The sequence below is a fragment of the Mauremys reevesii genome, linkage group 1 (genome assembly GCF_016161935.1).
Source record: "Mauremys reevesii isolate NIE-2019 linkage group 1, ASM1616193v1, whole genome shotgun sequence".
NCBI classification, from domain to species: domain Eukaryota; kingdom Metazoa; phylum Chordata; order Testudines; family Geoemydidae; genus Mauremys; species Mauremys reevesii.
Window position 1 is genome coordinate 204,011,503 of NC_052623.1, and position 14,857 is coordinate 204,026,359.

The following is a 14,857-nucleotide window of genomic DNA, read 5'->3' on the forward strand; positions in this document are numbered from 1 at the left end:
TACCTACCTCCACCCTGCATCAGATTCCAGACCGGTCGAGCGGTCACACTGTGGATGCAGGGGATGGAGGCAACCCCGATCAGCGCCCGCACACTAACTAAACCTATGTTAATACCGCATACTACGTATTCTTCTTCTCTCGGGGAGGAGGGAGTACAGAAACCGGTTTTTAGCCATTAAAATATAAGGTGCCTAAGTGTGTGTGTGTTTTTTGGTTAAAAATCGGTTTTTTTACTAAAAAAAACGATTTAAACGCCTAGTGTAGACCAGGCCTCTGAGAAGGCAGCTTTTCAGAACTGCATGCACTGAGGCAACACACAGGGCCATGTGGCCAGGCTCCCCTCCCCACTGTCAAGTTAACAGACTCATTAACACTTACAAATTGCTTAGTGCCCGCCCTGCTAATAGCTGCAGCTTACTCCAAACTCAAAAGCATGCAGTAGGAGGCATGCAGCTGCTTGGCTGACTTCTGGATTCTTCACAACTTCCCTCCTGATTCCTTCCCCCATCTACCCCAGGGCAAACAGGTGCAGCATCACAGATTGTTCTTGGTCACCACCTCAGGAACCCTGCCAGCTCACTATAACCACTCACCCCCAGTATCCATACCCTCTGCCAAACTCTACACAGACATTTACCAGAACCCCACTCCCTCACCCAGGTACTCTACCTCTCTGTCTCCCACAGTCACTGATACTTCCACCTCCCACCTCCAGGTGCTGCCTCAGTGGACTGCAGTTGGCGGCCCAGAAGCCCATGCAGGGCTGCTGAGACCACCGTCACTTTCCCTTCTCGGTTTACATTTGCCCGGCTCATGATGAGCTTCTTTGTGCCTAAGTTGCCCTAATCATGCCCTATGAAATTCTGGAAATAGCAGATCCTTGAAGCCAGAATCAGAACTCTGCTCATTTGTGCTCTCAGCACACATTCATCCTTCAGCACGCAATCTCAGGGGCCAGTTTCTGCCACTTGGGAAATTCCCAGGCCTGCTTTGCACTTGAGAATAAGCCCCCATCTGGGTACTTGCGCTCACATGAGCTTTTGCAAACTTGGGCCTAGTTTCGCACTCACTGTGCATTACGTTAGACTTGTAGAACTTGGGATCATCCCTTTTAACGCTGGAGGGGTTGCTGCAGTACTGCTTGATGTTATCCTCTAAGTACCAACTCTTGTTTTCATCAAACACGGCAAACACGGCCTGCTGCTCTGCATCCGCCTTTTTCTGAAAGACAGCAGACACGGCGGGGTAAGTTTTGCAAGCAGCTAATTGATACATAGTGTGGTATATTAAGGGCCTAATCTCGCTATCCCTCCAGAGGCAAAATTTCCATTCAAGTGAACAGAAACACAGTCCAGTGGTTAGAGCATGGTTAGGCAACCTGCAGCACGCGAGCTGATTTTCAGTGGCACTCACACTGCCCGGATCCTGGCCACCGGTCCGGGAGGGGCTCTGCATTTTTATTTAATTTTAAATTAAACTTATTTACTTTACATACAACAATAGTTTAGTTATATATTATAGACTTATAGAAACAGACCTTCTAAAAACATTAAAATGTATTACTGGCACGCAAAACCTTAAATTAGAGTGACTAAATGAAGACTCGGCACAGCACTTCTGAAAGGTTGTCGACCCCTGGGTGAGAGCAAGGGACTGGGGTTCCGGACTCCTGGGTTCCATTTCTAGTTCTGCAACAGGGTACGTCTACACTACGGGATTATTCCGATTTTACATAAACCGGTTTAGTAAAACAGATTGTATAAAATCGAGTGCACGCGGCCACACTAAACACATTAAATCGGTGGTGTGCGTCCACGGTCCGAGGCTAGCGTCGACTTCTGGAGCGTTGCAGTGTGGGTAGCTATTCCGTAGCTATCCCATAGTTCCCGCAGCCTCCCCCGCCCCTTGGAATTTCCGGGTTGAGATCCCAGTGCCTGATGGGGCAAAAATCATTGTCGCAGGTGGTTCTGGGTAAATGTCATCAGTCACTCCTTCCTCTGGGAAAGCAACGGCAGACAAGCATTTCACGCCTTTTTTCCCTGGATTGCCCTGGGAGATGCCATAGCATGGCAATCATGGAGCCTGTTTTGCCTTTTGTGACTGTCACCGTATGTGTACTAGATACCACTGACAGAGGCGATTCAGCAGCGCTACACAGCAGCATGCTTTTGCTTTTGCATGACAGCAGAGATGGTTACCAGCCATACTGTACCATCTACCATACCATAAATTGGTAATAAGATGATCATGGTTACCAGTCCTTTTGCACTGCACCATTTGAGATCAGCCAGGGGCACAAAAGCCAAAATTGGGAATGACTCCCTGAGTCAATCCCTCCTTTTTGGTATCTAAAAATAGAATCAGTCCTGCCTAGAATATGGGCAAGTGTACTAGAGAACCACTGTATCATAGAACCAGAGAGCACAGCTGCTCTGTGTCAGATCCAGCAGAAATTATGAGCTGTATGCTATTCACAGGGGGTGCTCCTGCAACAACCCCACCTGTTGATTCCGTTCTCCCCCAGCCTTCCTGGGCTACCGTAGCAGTGTTCCCCCACTTGTGTGATGAAGTAATAAAGAATGCAGGAATAAGACACAGTGACTTGTTAGTGAGAAATGAGTGGAAGGCAGCCTCCAGCTGCTATGATAGTCCAGACAGGACATTAAGCAGTGTGGGGGAGAGGAGCCCAGCATCCCGCTGCTAGTCCAGGGACAATTGAATCTTTTCTTTACACATGAAGGGTGGGGGCTGATGGAGCTCAGCTCCCTGTTCCTATGATGAAGACGGTTACCAGCCATACTGCACCATCTACCAGGAAAAATCAGGAGCTTTTTACACAGGCGCCCATGATTGACCTCACTGAATGCTAGTCGGCATGGTTACCAGTCCTTTTGCACTGCCCCATGTGCCAATAGGCTGATGACGATGGATAGCAGCCATATTGTACCATCAGCCACCCATGGCGGGGGGGGAGTGAGGATGTTGGTGTTGACTGCTGCAGCATCGCGTCTATCCGCAGCATTCAGTAAAGATAGGGTGACATGTAAAAGAGTCAAGAGAGGATTGTTTTCCCTTTCACTTCTGGGGGTGGGTGGGGGGTGTGCGTAAATTGCCGAGCTATGCCCTGAACCACCGCGGACACTGTGTTTGACCCTAGAAGCATTTGGAGCTCAGCCAAGAATGCAAATGGTTTTCGGAGACTGCAGGCACTGTGGGATTGCTTGAGTCCTCCAGTCCCCGCTCCAGTCCCCGCTCCATGAGCGTCCATTTGATTCTTTGGCTTTCCGTTACACAGCAGTGCGCTGAGTCCCTGCTATGGCGTCCGTGTGGAGATTTTTTTAAAAATGATTTTGAATTTCGTCTTCTGTAACGGAGCGCTGATAGAACAGATTTGCCTGCCCTTACTGCAATCACATCCGTACGGTCCATGCTGGAGCTCTTTTTTTATTTTGATTTCGGACTGCATCGCCACCCGTGCTGATCGGAGCTCCACGCTGGGCAAACAGGAAATATTCAAAAGTTCGCGGGGCTTTTCCTGTCTACCTGGCCACTGCATCTGAGTTCAGATTGCTGTCCAGAGCGGTCAATGGTGCACTGTGGGATACCAGCCGGAGGCCAATACCGTCGATCTGCGGCCACACTAACTCTAATCCGATATGGTAATTCTGATACTAGCGCTACTCCTCTCGTTAGGGAGGAGTACAGAAACCTGTTTAAAGAGCCCTTTATATCGATATAAAGGGCCTCTTAGTGTGGACGGGTGTGGCATTAAATCGGTTTTACGCTCCTTAAACCGGTTTAAATGCGTAGTGTAGACCAGGCCTCACAGAGTGACACTGGACCAGCTACTAGCATGGCTCTTATGAGCTGGGCTCCCCCTAGTGGACCACTTGTTACTGTATGTGCAGGCGCTTTAGTCACTGCTTCCATTCACTACTGGTTGGTGTCTGAGCCACTATCAAAGTAGATCCCTTCCTTTGGCCCCCATGGAGGGGAAGTGGAAGAAGAACTCTCCCAGCAGCCCCCTTGCAATGCTTCTGGATCCGCAAAGTTTGGGGTTGCCAGACCTAGGTTAAACCTATGATAGATTGGGGTCAGAAGCTATCAGAGATTGGGGTCAGAACTTTCTCCCTGCATACCTTCAAACTTTGGGGAAGTTTAGGGTGGTGTCTATAACCAGGATTTTGCAATTTCTTGTCTTGGCAAACAAAGCACCATGAAAGAAATCACTACCAGCCTGATCTTTCTAACTGAAAGCCCCAATGAGCACTTTAAATCTGGGCCCAAATATGCCAGCACACAGCTAAAAGCTATCACTGCAAGCAGCCCTTATAGAAAAGTCCTATAGAATTTAATAGAAAACAATCCCCTTATTTTAGGTTTTTTGACTCATCCTATAGAATTTAATGTCCCAACTAGTGAGTTCTGTAGGGTGGTTCAAAGAACTTATCCAAAGGATCTCATACCTCATTACATTCTACAGGTTTTTAGACTGACTTCTACAGAAGCCTAGTGATCCGATCCCAGTTCAGTTCTAGAGGCCTTTTCTCTAAGGGAACAATCAATGAAACCAAATTCCCCTGTAGTTCAGACACCACACACGGACAGAAGCCTCTCTCTCTCTCTCTCTGAGGCTGTAGAACATGATCATACCTGCACACCCCTCTTGTCCAGTGCTTCAGTTTTACAAATCAGAAGTGGGCCAATCAGTCCAGAGGCTATATCCCTGGTTACATCTACAGCACTGTGATATAATCTCGTTAGACACTGGGCATCCTGTGCAGTGGGCTGATCGGTGTCCACGACGCTCCATTGATACGTGTAAGTTTCCCCTGGTTGAACTGCTTTACTCAGAGTGCTGTTCTCTGAAGGAGAAATTAAAAGAGAGAAACATTAATCGGAGTTACAAACTAGAGCCAGATTCATGGCTGGTGTAAATTGGCATAGCTCCAAGGAAGTCAGTGCACTTCCAGGCATGTGAAGTCCAATATGTACTTCAGAAAGGTCTACACTTTGAAAACAGCTGAGTACGGTTACCTAGATACAGCATGGTTGTCCCATGTGCCTTACAACAGAGTTCCTGTTTGCAGTGCAGAAAGGAGCTTAACTATGCTCTGTTATTAAGTTAAAGCCTTGGACCAGACAAAGGTTTAGCACAGCCTGGAGACATGCTTCATGTCCACTGCCCAATGAAAAACGTACTGTCACTGCGGTTTCTGACTGCTAAGATCCCATGTACTAAATGGGAATTATACCACTTACTTTAGAGACTTGTCATGAAGCTAAATGAATGATGTGTGTAAATCGCTTTGAGATCCATGGATGAAAGGCACTACAGAAGGACAAAAAAACTGTTGAACAAGGACTGTTCATATCCAGGGCAGAAAATTCTATATTTTAATTGTGACATTTGAAGGTGACAGTGAACTGCACACTGGTGGGGAAGCAGATTCAGAAGGAATTGCCTTGGCTCTAACATATGTTCTGGCTAAAGCCAGCTCCATTCTATTTCTACAACAAACCTGCTACTGAACTTTGGCGCCCAGCACAGGACACAATACTCCAGTTGAGGCCTAATCAGCATGGAGTAGAGCAGAAGAATTACTTCTTGTGTTTTGCTCATAACACTTCTGCTAATACATGCCAGAATGCTGTTTGCCTTCTTTTGCAACAGTGTTACACTGTTGACTCATATTTAGCTTGGAGCTGGGGGTCACAGTGGATCACCTTTCCGCAGTACTCCTTCCTAAGCAATCATTTCCCATTTTGTGTGTGCACAAGTGATTGTTCCTTTCTAAGTGAAGTACTGTGCATTTGTCCTTATTGAATTTCATTCTAGTTACTTCAGACCATCTCTCCAGTTTGTCCAGATCATTTTGAATTTTAATCCTATCCTCCAAAGCACTTGCAACCCCTCCCAGCTTTGTATCAGCCAGAAACTTTATAAATATAGTCTCTCTGCCATTATCTAAATCACAGATGAAGATATTGAATAGAACCAGACCCCACTTGATACGCCCTTCCAGCTTGACTGCAAGCGAGTGTGAATGCTGCTTCCTGTCTGACTCATACAAAAAAGTGCAATCACATCTTTCCTGTCCTTGAACAAATCCACTGACTCCCCCATTCCTTACAGGAATCAGGAGATAAAATGTCCCCTCTTCCTTCTTTAAAGCCTTCCATGGACTGGCTACAGCTTATTACAGTGGTCCCCAACCTTTTTGTGGCCAGTAGCACATTCATGTTTTCAGAAGAGTGTGGCGGGCACCAGGGCTGGCTCTAGGCACCAGTGGAGCAAGCACAAGCCTGGGGCAGCACATGCTACAGGGCGGCATTCTGTCCATTCTGCAGAGTCGGGATGTGGGTTTTTTTTTGTTTTTTTGCGCCAGTGCTGGGCAGTGCAGAGAGAAGCCAGGAGGACAGAGAACACTGAGGCCCGCAGCCTGCAGCCCCATAGTACTCTATCCCCAGCAGGCGCAGGGCCCTGGCTTCTCTCCCTTGCTGGGCATTAGGCGGGCCCTGTGCCTGCTGGGGACAGAGAACACTGGCACCCACAGCCCGCAGCCTGCAGCCCCAGAGTTCTCTGTCCCCAGCAGGCGCGAGGCTGTGGCTTCTCTCCCCTGGCTGGGAACTAGGCAGGTGCACATAAATGCCCTGGCGGGCACCATGGCTCCTGTGGGCACCGCGTTGGGGACCACTGGCTTATTTCAGAGCCCTTAACTTCTGTGTAGTCTCTCGTTTGCTCGCCCAGTACGAGTATCCTCAATATCCAAGATTGTGGATACACAGTCTTGCCCCTGTTGATGACTTTTCCTGCTGCTATTTCTGCTCTTTCTGTATCTCTCAGCCCCATCTCATTTCAGATCACAGCAGAAAACATTTCTCTTTTCCCCTTAGCTATTGCTTCTTAATATTTCTTCTCCTCTGTTACTATTTCACCATGCAAAGAATATGAAGATATAGTGTACTTGGACTTTCAGAAAGCCTTTGACAAGTCCCTAACCAAAGGCAAAGTAACCAAGTTGTGGGATAAGAGGGAAGGTCCTCTCCTAGATCAGTAACTAATTAAAAGATAGGAAATACAGGGTAGGAATAAAGAGTGAGTTTTCACAGCAGAGAAAGATAAATAGCAGGTTCCCGCAAGGATCTGTATTGGGAAATGTGTTGTTCAACTTATTCATAAATGATCTGGAAAAGGGGGTGAACAGAGAGGTGGCAAAATTTGCAGCTATACAAAAGCACTCAAGACAGTTAAGTACAAAACTGACTGTGAATAGTGAGAAAGTGATCTCACTAAACTGAGTGACTGGGTGACAAAATGGCAGATTAAATTCAGTGTTGATAAAGACAAAATAATGCACATTGGAAAAAATAATCCCAACTATATATATAAAATGACGGGGTCTAAATTAGCTGTTACCACTTCAGAAAGATCTTGGAGTCAACGTGGATAGTTCTCTGAAAACATCCGCTCAATGTGCAGCAGCAGTCAAAAAGGTGACCAGAATGTTAGGAACCATTAAGAAAGGGACAGATATTAAAACAGAAAATATCATACTGCACTATATAAATCCGTGATACACCCATATCTTGAACTGTGCGGTTCTGGTCACCTTGTCTCAAAAAAAAGATCTCAGAATTGGAAAAGGTGCAGAGAACAGCAACAAAAATGATGAGGGGTGTGGAACAGCTTCCGTACGAGCAGAGATTAAAAAGACTGGGACTGTTCAGCTTAGAAACGGGACAACTAAGGGGGGAGGGATATGATAGAAATCTATAAAATCATGACTGGTGAGGAGAAAGTGAAGAGGGAAGTGTTATTTACCCCTTCACATAACACAGGAACTAACGGTCACCCGATGAAATTAATAGGCAGCAGGTGTAAAACAAAAGTAAGGAAGTACTTCTTTGCACAACGCATAGTCAACCCGTGGAACTCAATGTCAGGGGATGTTACGAAGGCCAGAAGTATAACTGGGATCAAAAAATAATTAGATAAGAAATGGAGGACAGGTCCATCGATGGCTATCAGCCAAAATGGTCAGGGACCCAACCCCATGCTCCAACTACCAGAAGCTGGGACTGTACGACAGGGGGATGGATCACTGGAAATTGCCCTGTTCTGTTCATTCCCTCTGAAGCATCTGTTACTGGCCACTGTCAAACAGGATACGAAGCTAGCTGGACCATTGGTCTGACCCAGTAAGGCTGTTCTTATGTTACATTGGGTGAGATCCTTGGCTGGTGTAAACTGACATTAGCTCATTGAAGTGTGGACGTGTTCAACAGTTTAACAAAATAGTGCTACTTAGCATATTTATATTTTATTTTTCATCTGTAGATCTCAAAGCACTTTACATAAGTGGGCATTTAACAAAATCCCCATTTTACAGATGGGGAAACTGAGGCATGGAGAAGAGACACAACCTGCCCAAAAATCACATAGCGGGTCAGTGGCAGAGCTGGGAACAGAACCCAGGTCTCCCACTCCTGTGCCCTAATCAACTACATGACCTCCTAAAGGCAAAGAGAGACTCTACACGAAGTAACACTTTTGATATTGTGCAAATGTGAACAGTTTCTGACCTGTGGAATCCAGGGGGTCAGTGGCTCCTTCTGCATCCTTTGAAAGCGTCACTCCATGGAGGTAAATGCTGTAGGGTCGACTGGCCATATTTTTGAACACAATCTACGTAGATATGAAGATGCAGAAAGTATGAGTTCAACATTCAGTGAATCCTGGTCTGGGTACATTGCTACCAGGGCCGGCTCCAGACCCCAGCTCGCCAAGCATGCGCTTGGGGCGGCGTCCCGCGGGGAGGGCGGCAGGCGGCTCCGGTGGACCTCCCGCAGTCATGCCTGCGGAAGGTCCGCTGATCCCACGGCTTCAGTGGAGCATCCGCAGGCATGCCTGCGGGAAGTCCACCGGAGCTGCGGGACCAGCGGACCCTCTGCAGGCACGTCTGCAGGAGGTCCACCGGAGCCGCAGGACCGGCGACCGGCAGAGTGCCCCCCGCGGCGCGCCGCCCTGCTTGGGGCGGCGAAATTACTAGAGCCACCCCTGATTGCTACAAATCCCAGTGAGAACGAAACTTGAAGGATTTCAGCACTGAAAGTGCTCAGGGAAAGAAACGCTCCTTAAAAGAAAAATCTGGGGATGTTAAAGCAGAAGCTCTACTGCAACATGAACATTTATGGAGCCCACGGATTGGGGTTGCTCTTGTTCTGCCTGGTCTCAGGCAGCCGATGAGAATGGCTGATGGGGACACATCATTTGTAAGTAACAGAGGAGGAGAAGGACCTTGGAGTTATTGGTTGATCACAGGATGACTATGAGTCGCCAATGTGATATGGCTGTTAAAAAAGCTAATGCGGTCTCGGGATGCATTAGGAGAGGTATTGCCAGTAGAGATGAGGAGGTGTTAGTACCATTATACAAGGCACTGGTGAGATCTCATCTGAAATACTGTGTGCAGTTCTGGTCTCCCATGTTTAAAAAGGATGAATTCAAACTGGAACAGGTACAGAGAAGAGCTACTAGGATGATCAGAGGAATGGAAAACCTGTTTTATGAAAGGAGACACAAAGAGCTTGGCTTGTTTAGCCTAACCAAAAGAAGGCTGAGGGGAGATATGATTGCTCTTTATAAATATATCAGAGGGATAAATATCAGGGAGGGAGAGGAATTATTTAAGCTTAGTACCAATGTGGACACAAGAACAAATGGATATAAACTGGACACTAGGAAGTTTAGATTTGAAATTAGATGAAGGTTTCTAACCATTAGAGGAGTGATGTTCTGGAACAGCCTTCCAAGGGGTGTAGTGGGGGCATAAGACATATCTGGCTTCAAGACTAAGCTTGATAAGTTTATGGAGGGGATGGTATGATGGGATAGCCTAATTTTGGCAATTAATTGATCTTTGATTATTAGCAGGTAAATAGGCCCAATGGTCTGTAATGGGATGTTAGATGGGGTGGGATCTGAGTTACCACAGAGAATTCTTTCCTGGGTGCTGGCTGGTGAGTCTTGCCCACATGCTCAGGGTTTAACTGACCGCCATATTTGGGGTCGGGAAGGAATTTTCCTCAAGGGACGATTGGCAGAGGCCCTGGAGGTTTTTTGCCTTCCTCTGCAGCATGGGGCACTTGCTGGAGGATTCTCTGCACCTTGAGGTCTTTAAACCATGATTTGAGGACTTCAATAACTCAGACATAGGTTAGGGGATTGTTACAGGAGTGGGTGGGTGAGAGTCTGTGGCCTGCATTGTGCAGGAGGTCAGACTAGATGACCATAACGGTCCCTTCTGACCTTAAGTCTATGAATCTATGAAAGCGTCCCACACTGCCAGGCACACGAAGCCATGGAGAGTGCTGAGCACTGGGTTGGAATCACTGGGATCCCTTAAAAACAACAAAGAGTCCTTGTGGCAACTGCCATCTTTTCATGTGCTCTATATTTATACCTGCTTACTGTATTTTCCACTCCATGCAGCTGATGAAGTGGGTTATATCCCACGAAAGCTTACACCCAAATAAATCTGTTAGTCTCTAAAGTAGAGATTATGGGTTCATAAAGTTCAGACACAGATCCAAACTTTCCCAAAGTTCAGGTGTGTTTGGAGCTGGGGTTTTGGACCAGCTATTCTAAATATTCTTTACAAAAAGCAAGTGTCAATGCAAAGTTAAGATTGATAAACCCAGCACCCAAAGTCAGGGATGGCAGAGATAAGATTGCAAACTCAAACGTAACTCTGTCCCCTTGTGCTCATACCTTCAGATATGGCTACCCCTGTATCCTTACACATTATCTGACAAAGAATACAACACCAGCTGTTCCTTGTTCACAGTAAGTTAGTTTACATTTACAGTAAGGTACATCACAGTACATACGGTCTTTGTATTTGGCCCTCGCCACTTACCTTGATTATGTCTCTAACCTGAGCTCTGATAACAGGGCCCAGAATTCCCGTCTCCTTGGGCCGGGGAGTCTCCAGACGCTTATTGAAGTTGGCATCTGTATACTGCCTGAAAACGGCCTTTTTATACTTCTTCCCAATGAGATTTGAGAAGTTGTCCAAGTACTGAGATTTATATTGCCTTAAAAAAAAGGGGGAAAAGTATCAATAACATCTTCTTAATGGTGAGAGCCATTAGATGGTAGAATACTCTCCCATGGGAAATAGCAGAAGCCCTATTGCATGGGAAAAACAGAGCTAGATTAGACACAGCTCTATAAAATATGTTATTATGATTTGTGCTACAGTAGCAGCTAGAGACCCAATCAAGGTCAGGGTTCTCATTGTGCTTGACACTGTACAAACACACAGTATGAGATAGCTTCTGCCTCAGAGAGCTTCCAATCGAAATTTTCAAGACAAACAAAGGAGGGGAGAGAGGAAGTATTACTTCTCCCATTTTACAAATAGGAAAAGGAGGCACAGAGGGACTGAGTGACTTGCTCAAGGTGTCACAGTCTGTGGCAGAGCCAGGAATTGAACTCTGATATCCTGAATCCAAATCAAGAGACTTGACTTAACCAACGTTACATCAAGGTTTCAAAGACAGTGGAATTCCCAATGGTGGCTAAGAATAGGTAGCGTTGATGAAGTGAGGTGAGCAGTTGTGGTTTAGCCATGAGCTGTGGTTGTTTTGTACCCGGACCCTTTTGAGAAAGGCTGTAGAAGCATGATAACAGCAAAGGTAAGATTTATTCCCCTCTCTCTCTTCCCTTCCTTCTCCTCTCAATCCTCCCTCTCTTCTGGTGCATCCTGGGAATTGTAATTCCTGAACTCAAAGCTACAGGAGCCAGCTAGGAACAAATTTACAAACACACACTGTGATAGCTATCTGCATCTAACTAGATACAACACGCGTTCCCCCTTTAGAATAACCATTGTAAAACTTCAGTCACTTCCAGACCATCACTTGAGTCCAGTAACAAAGTCTTCCAATCTTTTAGGCAGTCTCTTTTGTCTCACACTTCTCCTAATACCCGGAGAGACAGGAACAAGACCAGGTAGTGGAGCAATTCCTACTACTATATATTGTCCATCATTATTATTGGTGTCATCAACGTTCTCTGGTCCAAGGTGGAAATCAGCATTCTCTTCTTCAGCTGCTGGCTGATGAGCTGTGGACAATCTCGAAATGTTCCATTTCTTTTGATCTATTAATTCAGCAGAATCTTCTCAGATTTCTGTTATCTGCAAAGGAAAGGAATATCTTGAACGTTCTTTTTTGACTTTGTATGACAGCTTCACACGAACAAGATCTCAAATTTCAAATTTGTGAGGTTTAGAACCCTACAGTATACACACTGCCTATATTTCTCCTGATTGTTCTTAACACATTCAGGAATAGTTTCATCAGAAGGTTTGGTTGAAAAAGGAGAACATGTAGGCCCTTGACAGGTAGTAAATCATTTACCAGCCTTGTGTCCTGTTAACAGTTCAAAGGGTAATATTCCTGGTGTTAAATGTAGAGTGGTCCCATAAGCAAACAGTGTTTCATATAAAGCTTCTTTCCCTGGTCTCGCTTGAAAACTGGTAAGTTGCAAACTTTCTTTCACCAGTCTGTTCATTCTCTCAAGTAGATCACTGGCTCTTGGATGGTATAAAGAAACCGTTTTGCGTTTGATACCACTGCTAATGAGGTAGCGTTGCCTTTCAGCAGAAGTTATTTGCATTCCATTGTCAGGCACCAATTCCTTGGGAAATCCTTCTCAGGCAAAAACTGATGACATTAAACTTATTTACTATTTCAGCGGTAACCTTTTCAGTGAATGTACCTTGTGGCCAATTTGAATGATAGTTTACCATTACTATGACAAACCTCTGTGTAACAGGCTGATCTTCAAATGCTCCCATTAAGTCAGGAGCCAGTTTCTCCAATGGACAATTGGGATAATGAACTGGTGTGAGAAGGAGACTGAAGGTTTTCTGTGACTTCTCACTTCTAGCACAAGCCATACAATTCTTGATTATTTCCGAAACTTGCTTGTCCATCCCTGGCCACCAGAAGTCTTATCACAGTTGTCTTTGGGTTAGACTCATCCCCATATGTCCTCCATGTGCCAGATGAATTAATCGTTGTCTCAGAAGTGTAGGCACAACAAGATTGTCAATTCTCAAAACACATTCATTTACAAAGGACAGCTCATGTGACACATGTCTATATGGTTCCAAGTGTTCTGCTGTCATTGTCATTTAAGACCATCCATTGACTATGTAAGTCTTTAGATCCTTGTGATGGGGTGTGTGCCCCACACTGAAACTGCAAGAGTTGCATTAGGTCAGGTGGGCCCAATCAGCTAATTAGGTTGCAAACAAGGGAGCTTTGGGTTGGAGGTGGCTAATCAGACAGAAGCTCACTTGTGAGAAAGAGGTGGGGCTTCTACAAAAGACAGGAAATTAGCAGAGAGATATGTGCAGTCACTTCCCAGGAGAAGGGAGATGTGGCTGGGGCTACAGAGGCTGGTAGCCTATGGTTACTCCCTGGGAGGAGGGAGTGAAGAGACTGGCAAACCCAGAGGAGTGGAGCAGGCCAGGAGGTATGGAAGCAGCTCAGGGAAAGGCAGCAAGATGCAGGGAACTGATCTTGGCTGTTGTGTAGAGCTGGAAACTGAAGAAGAGGATGGGCCCAGGTTCCCCCACCAGCCACTGCAGGAGTGGCACCGTGAGCTAATGAAGCAGAAGACTGCTGGAGAGCAGGAAGGAACATTGATTCACTCCAGCACCTAGAAGGGGAAACCACAATAGTGACCTAGCCAGAGGGCTGAGTCACAAAGAGGACGCTGCAGTTCCTGGAAGGGTAGGGGGGAGGGGAGGTTGCAGAGGAGAAACTGACAGGGTGTAATTGCCAGGAGGGGCGTTGGCCTGACTGAGCTAATCCCCAGGACTGCCATGAAGCGGCACCATCGAGCGGTGAGTACAGCAACCCCATCACAGTCCTGAAGTATCTTGTCTTCTCTCATGGCTGTTACCCACTCTGAGATTGAGTTGTAGCAGAAATTTGTGCAAGGACAATCTCTTCATCATCTTTCTCTATTGCACCCTCATGGGAAGGTATGGGCAGGCGAGACAGAATCTGCAGTGGTGTTGTTGACGCCTGGAAGATACACTGTCAGCAAATCAAAGTCCATTAGTTTGGTGGCCCATTTGGCAATTCTTGGAGTTGCTTTTCCAGAACCTCATGTGGTGAATAAAGCTGAAAGATCAGATCTTAAGATAAATCTCCCACCACCCCATAAGTAAGTTCTGAAGCGGCTTACTGCCCAGAAACATGCCAGAACATCTTTCTCAATGAAAGAATAAGATTTTTCAGAATCAGTCAGGATTCTGGAGGCAAATGCAATAGTGACTCCTGTCCATTTTTAAACTGAGTCAAGACAGCACCAAGACCTTACTCACAAGTTTCTGTTGTGACAATTGTTTGTTTCACAGAATCAAAAGGGCTTAAAGCCGGGATGGTGGACATTGCATATTTGATCTGGTTAAAGCTGTTCTTGTACACTTCAACCCATTCAGACCTTATATGTCCTTTTTTAGGAGATGACTCAATGGAACTATTTTCACAGCAAACTTCTTCATAAACTTTGAATGGTATTTGCATAATCCAAAGGAGGACTGAAGATTGTCCTTTTTGTCAGGCTGTGGTGCATCACAAACGGCTTTCGCTAGGTCTGGTTCTCTCATGAAAGATTGCGTGCATCAGTCTCCGGAATACTGATGCTGCAGAGGCTAACCCCAAACAACAACATCTTTTTGAATTGGAAAAAACCTTCTGAAGTGATGAAAGCTGTGTATTTGTGGGATTTTTCCATTAAGGGGATCTGGTGGAAAGCGGAGCATAAAC

The 14,857-nt window shown here is 46.0% G+C and overlaps 1 protein-coding gene across 3 annotated transcripts in view; it reads right to left on the reverse strand.

Moving 5' to 3' along the window:
• The window catches only part of LOC120399365 (coagulation factor V-like), a 69,565-nt gene that overhangs the window by 37,594 nt on the left and 17,114 nt on the right, over window positions 1-14,857 (reverse strand). For all 3 annotated transcript variants that reach the window (XM_039527554.1, XM_039527562.1, XM_039527572.1), the window contains exons 9-12: window positions 10,924-11,101; window positions 8,588-8,690; window positions 4,655-4,866; window positions 1,072-1,222 (exon numbers count right to left, since the gene is read on the reverse strand). In XM_039527554.1, the coding sequence (XP_039383488.1) occupies window positions 1,072-1,222; window positions 4,655-4,866; window positions 8,588-8,690; window positions 10,924-11,101 (644 nt within the window). The remainder of the gene's footprint in view (window positions 1-1,071; window positions 1,223-4,654; window positions 4,867-8,587; window positions 8,691-10,923; window positions 11,102-14,857) is intronic.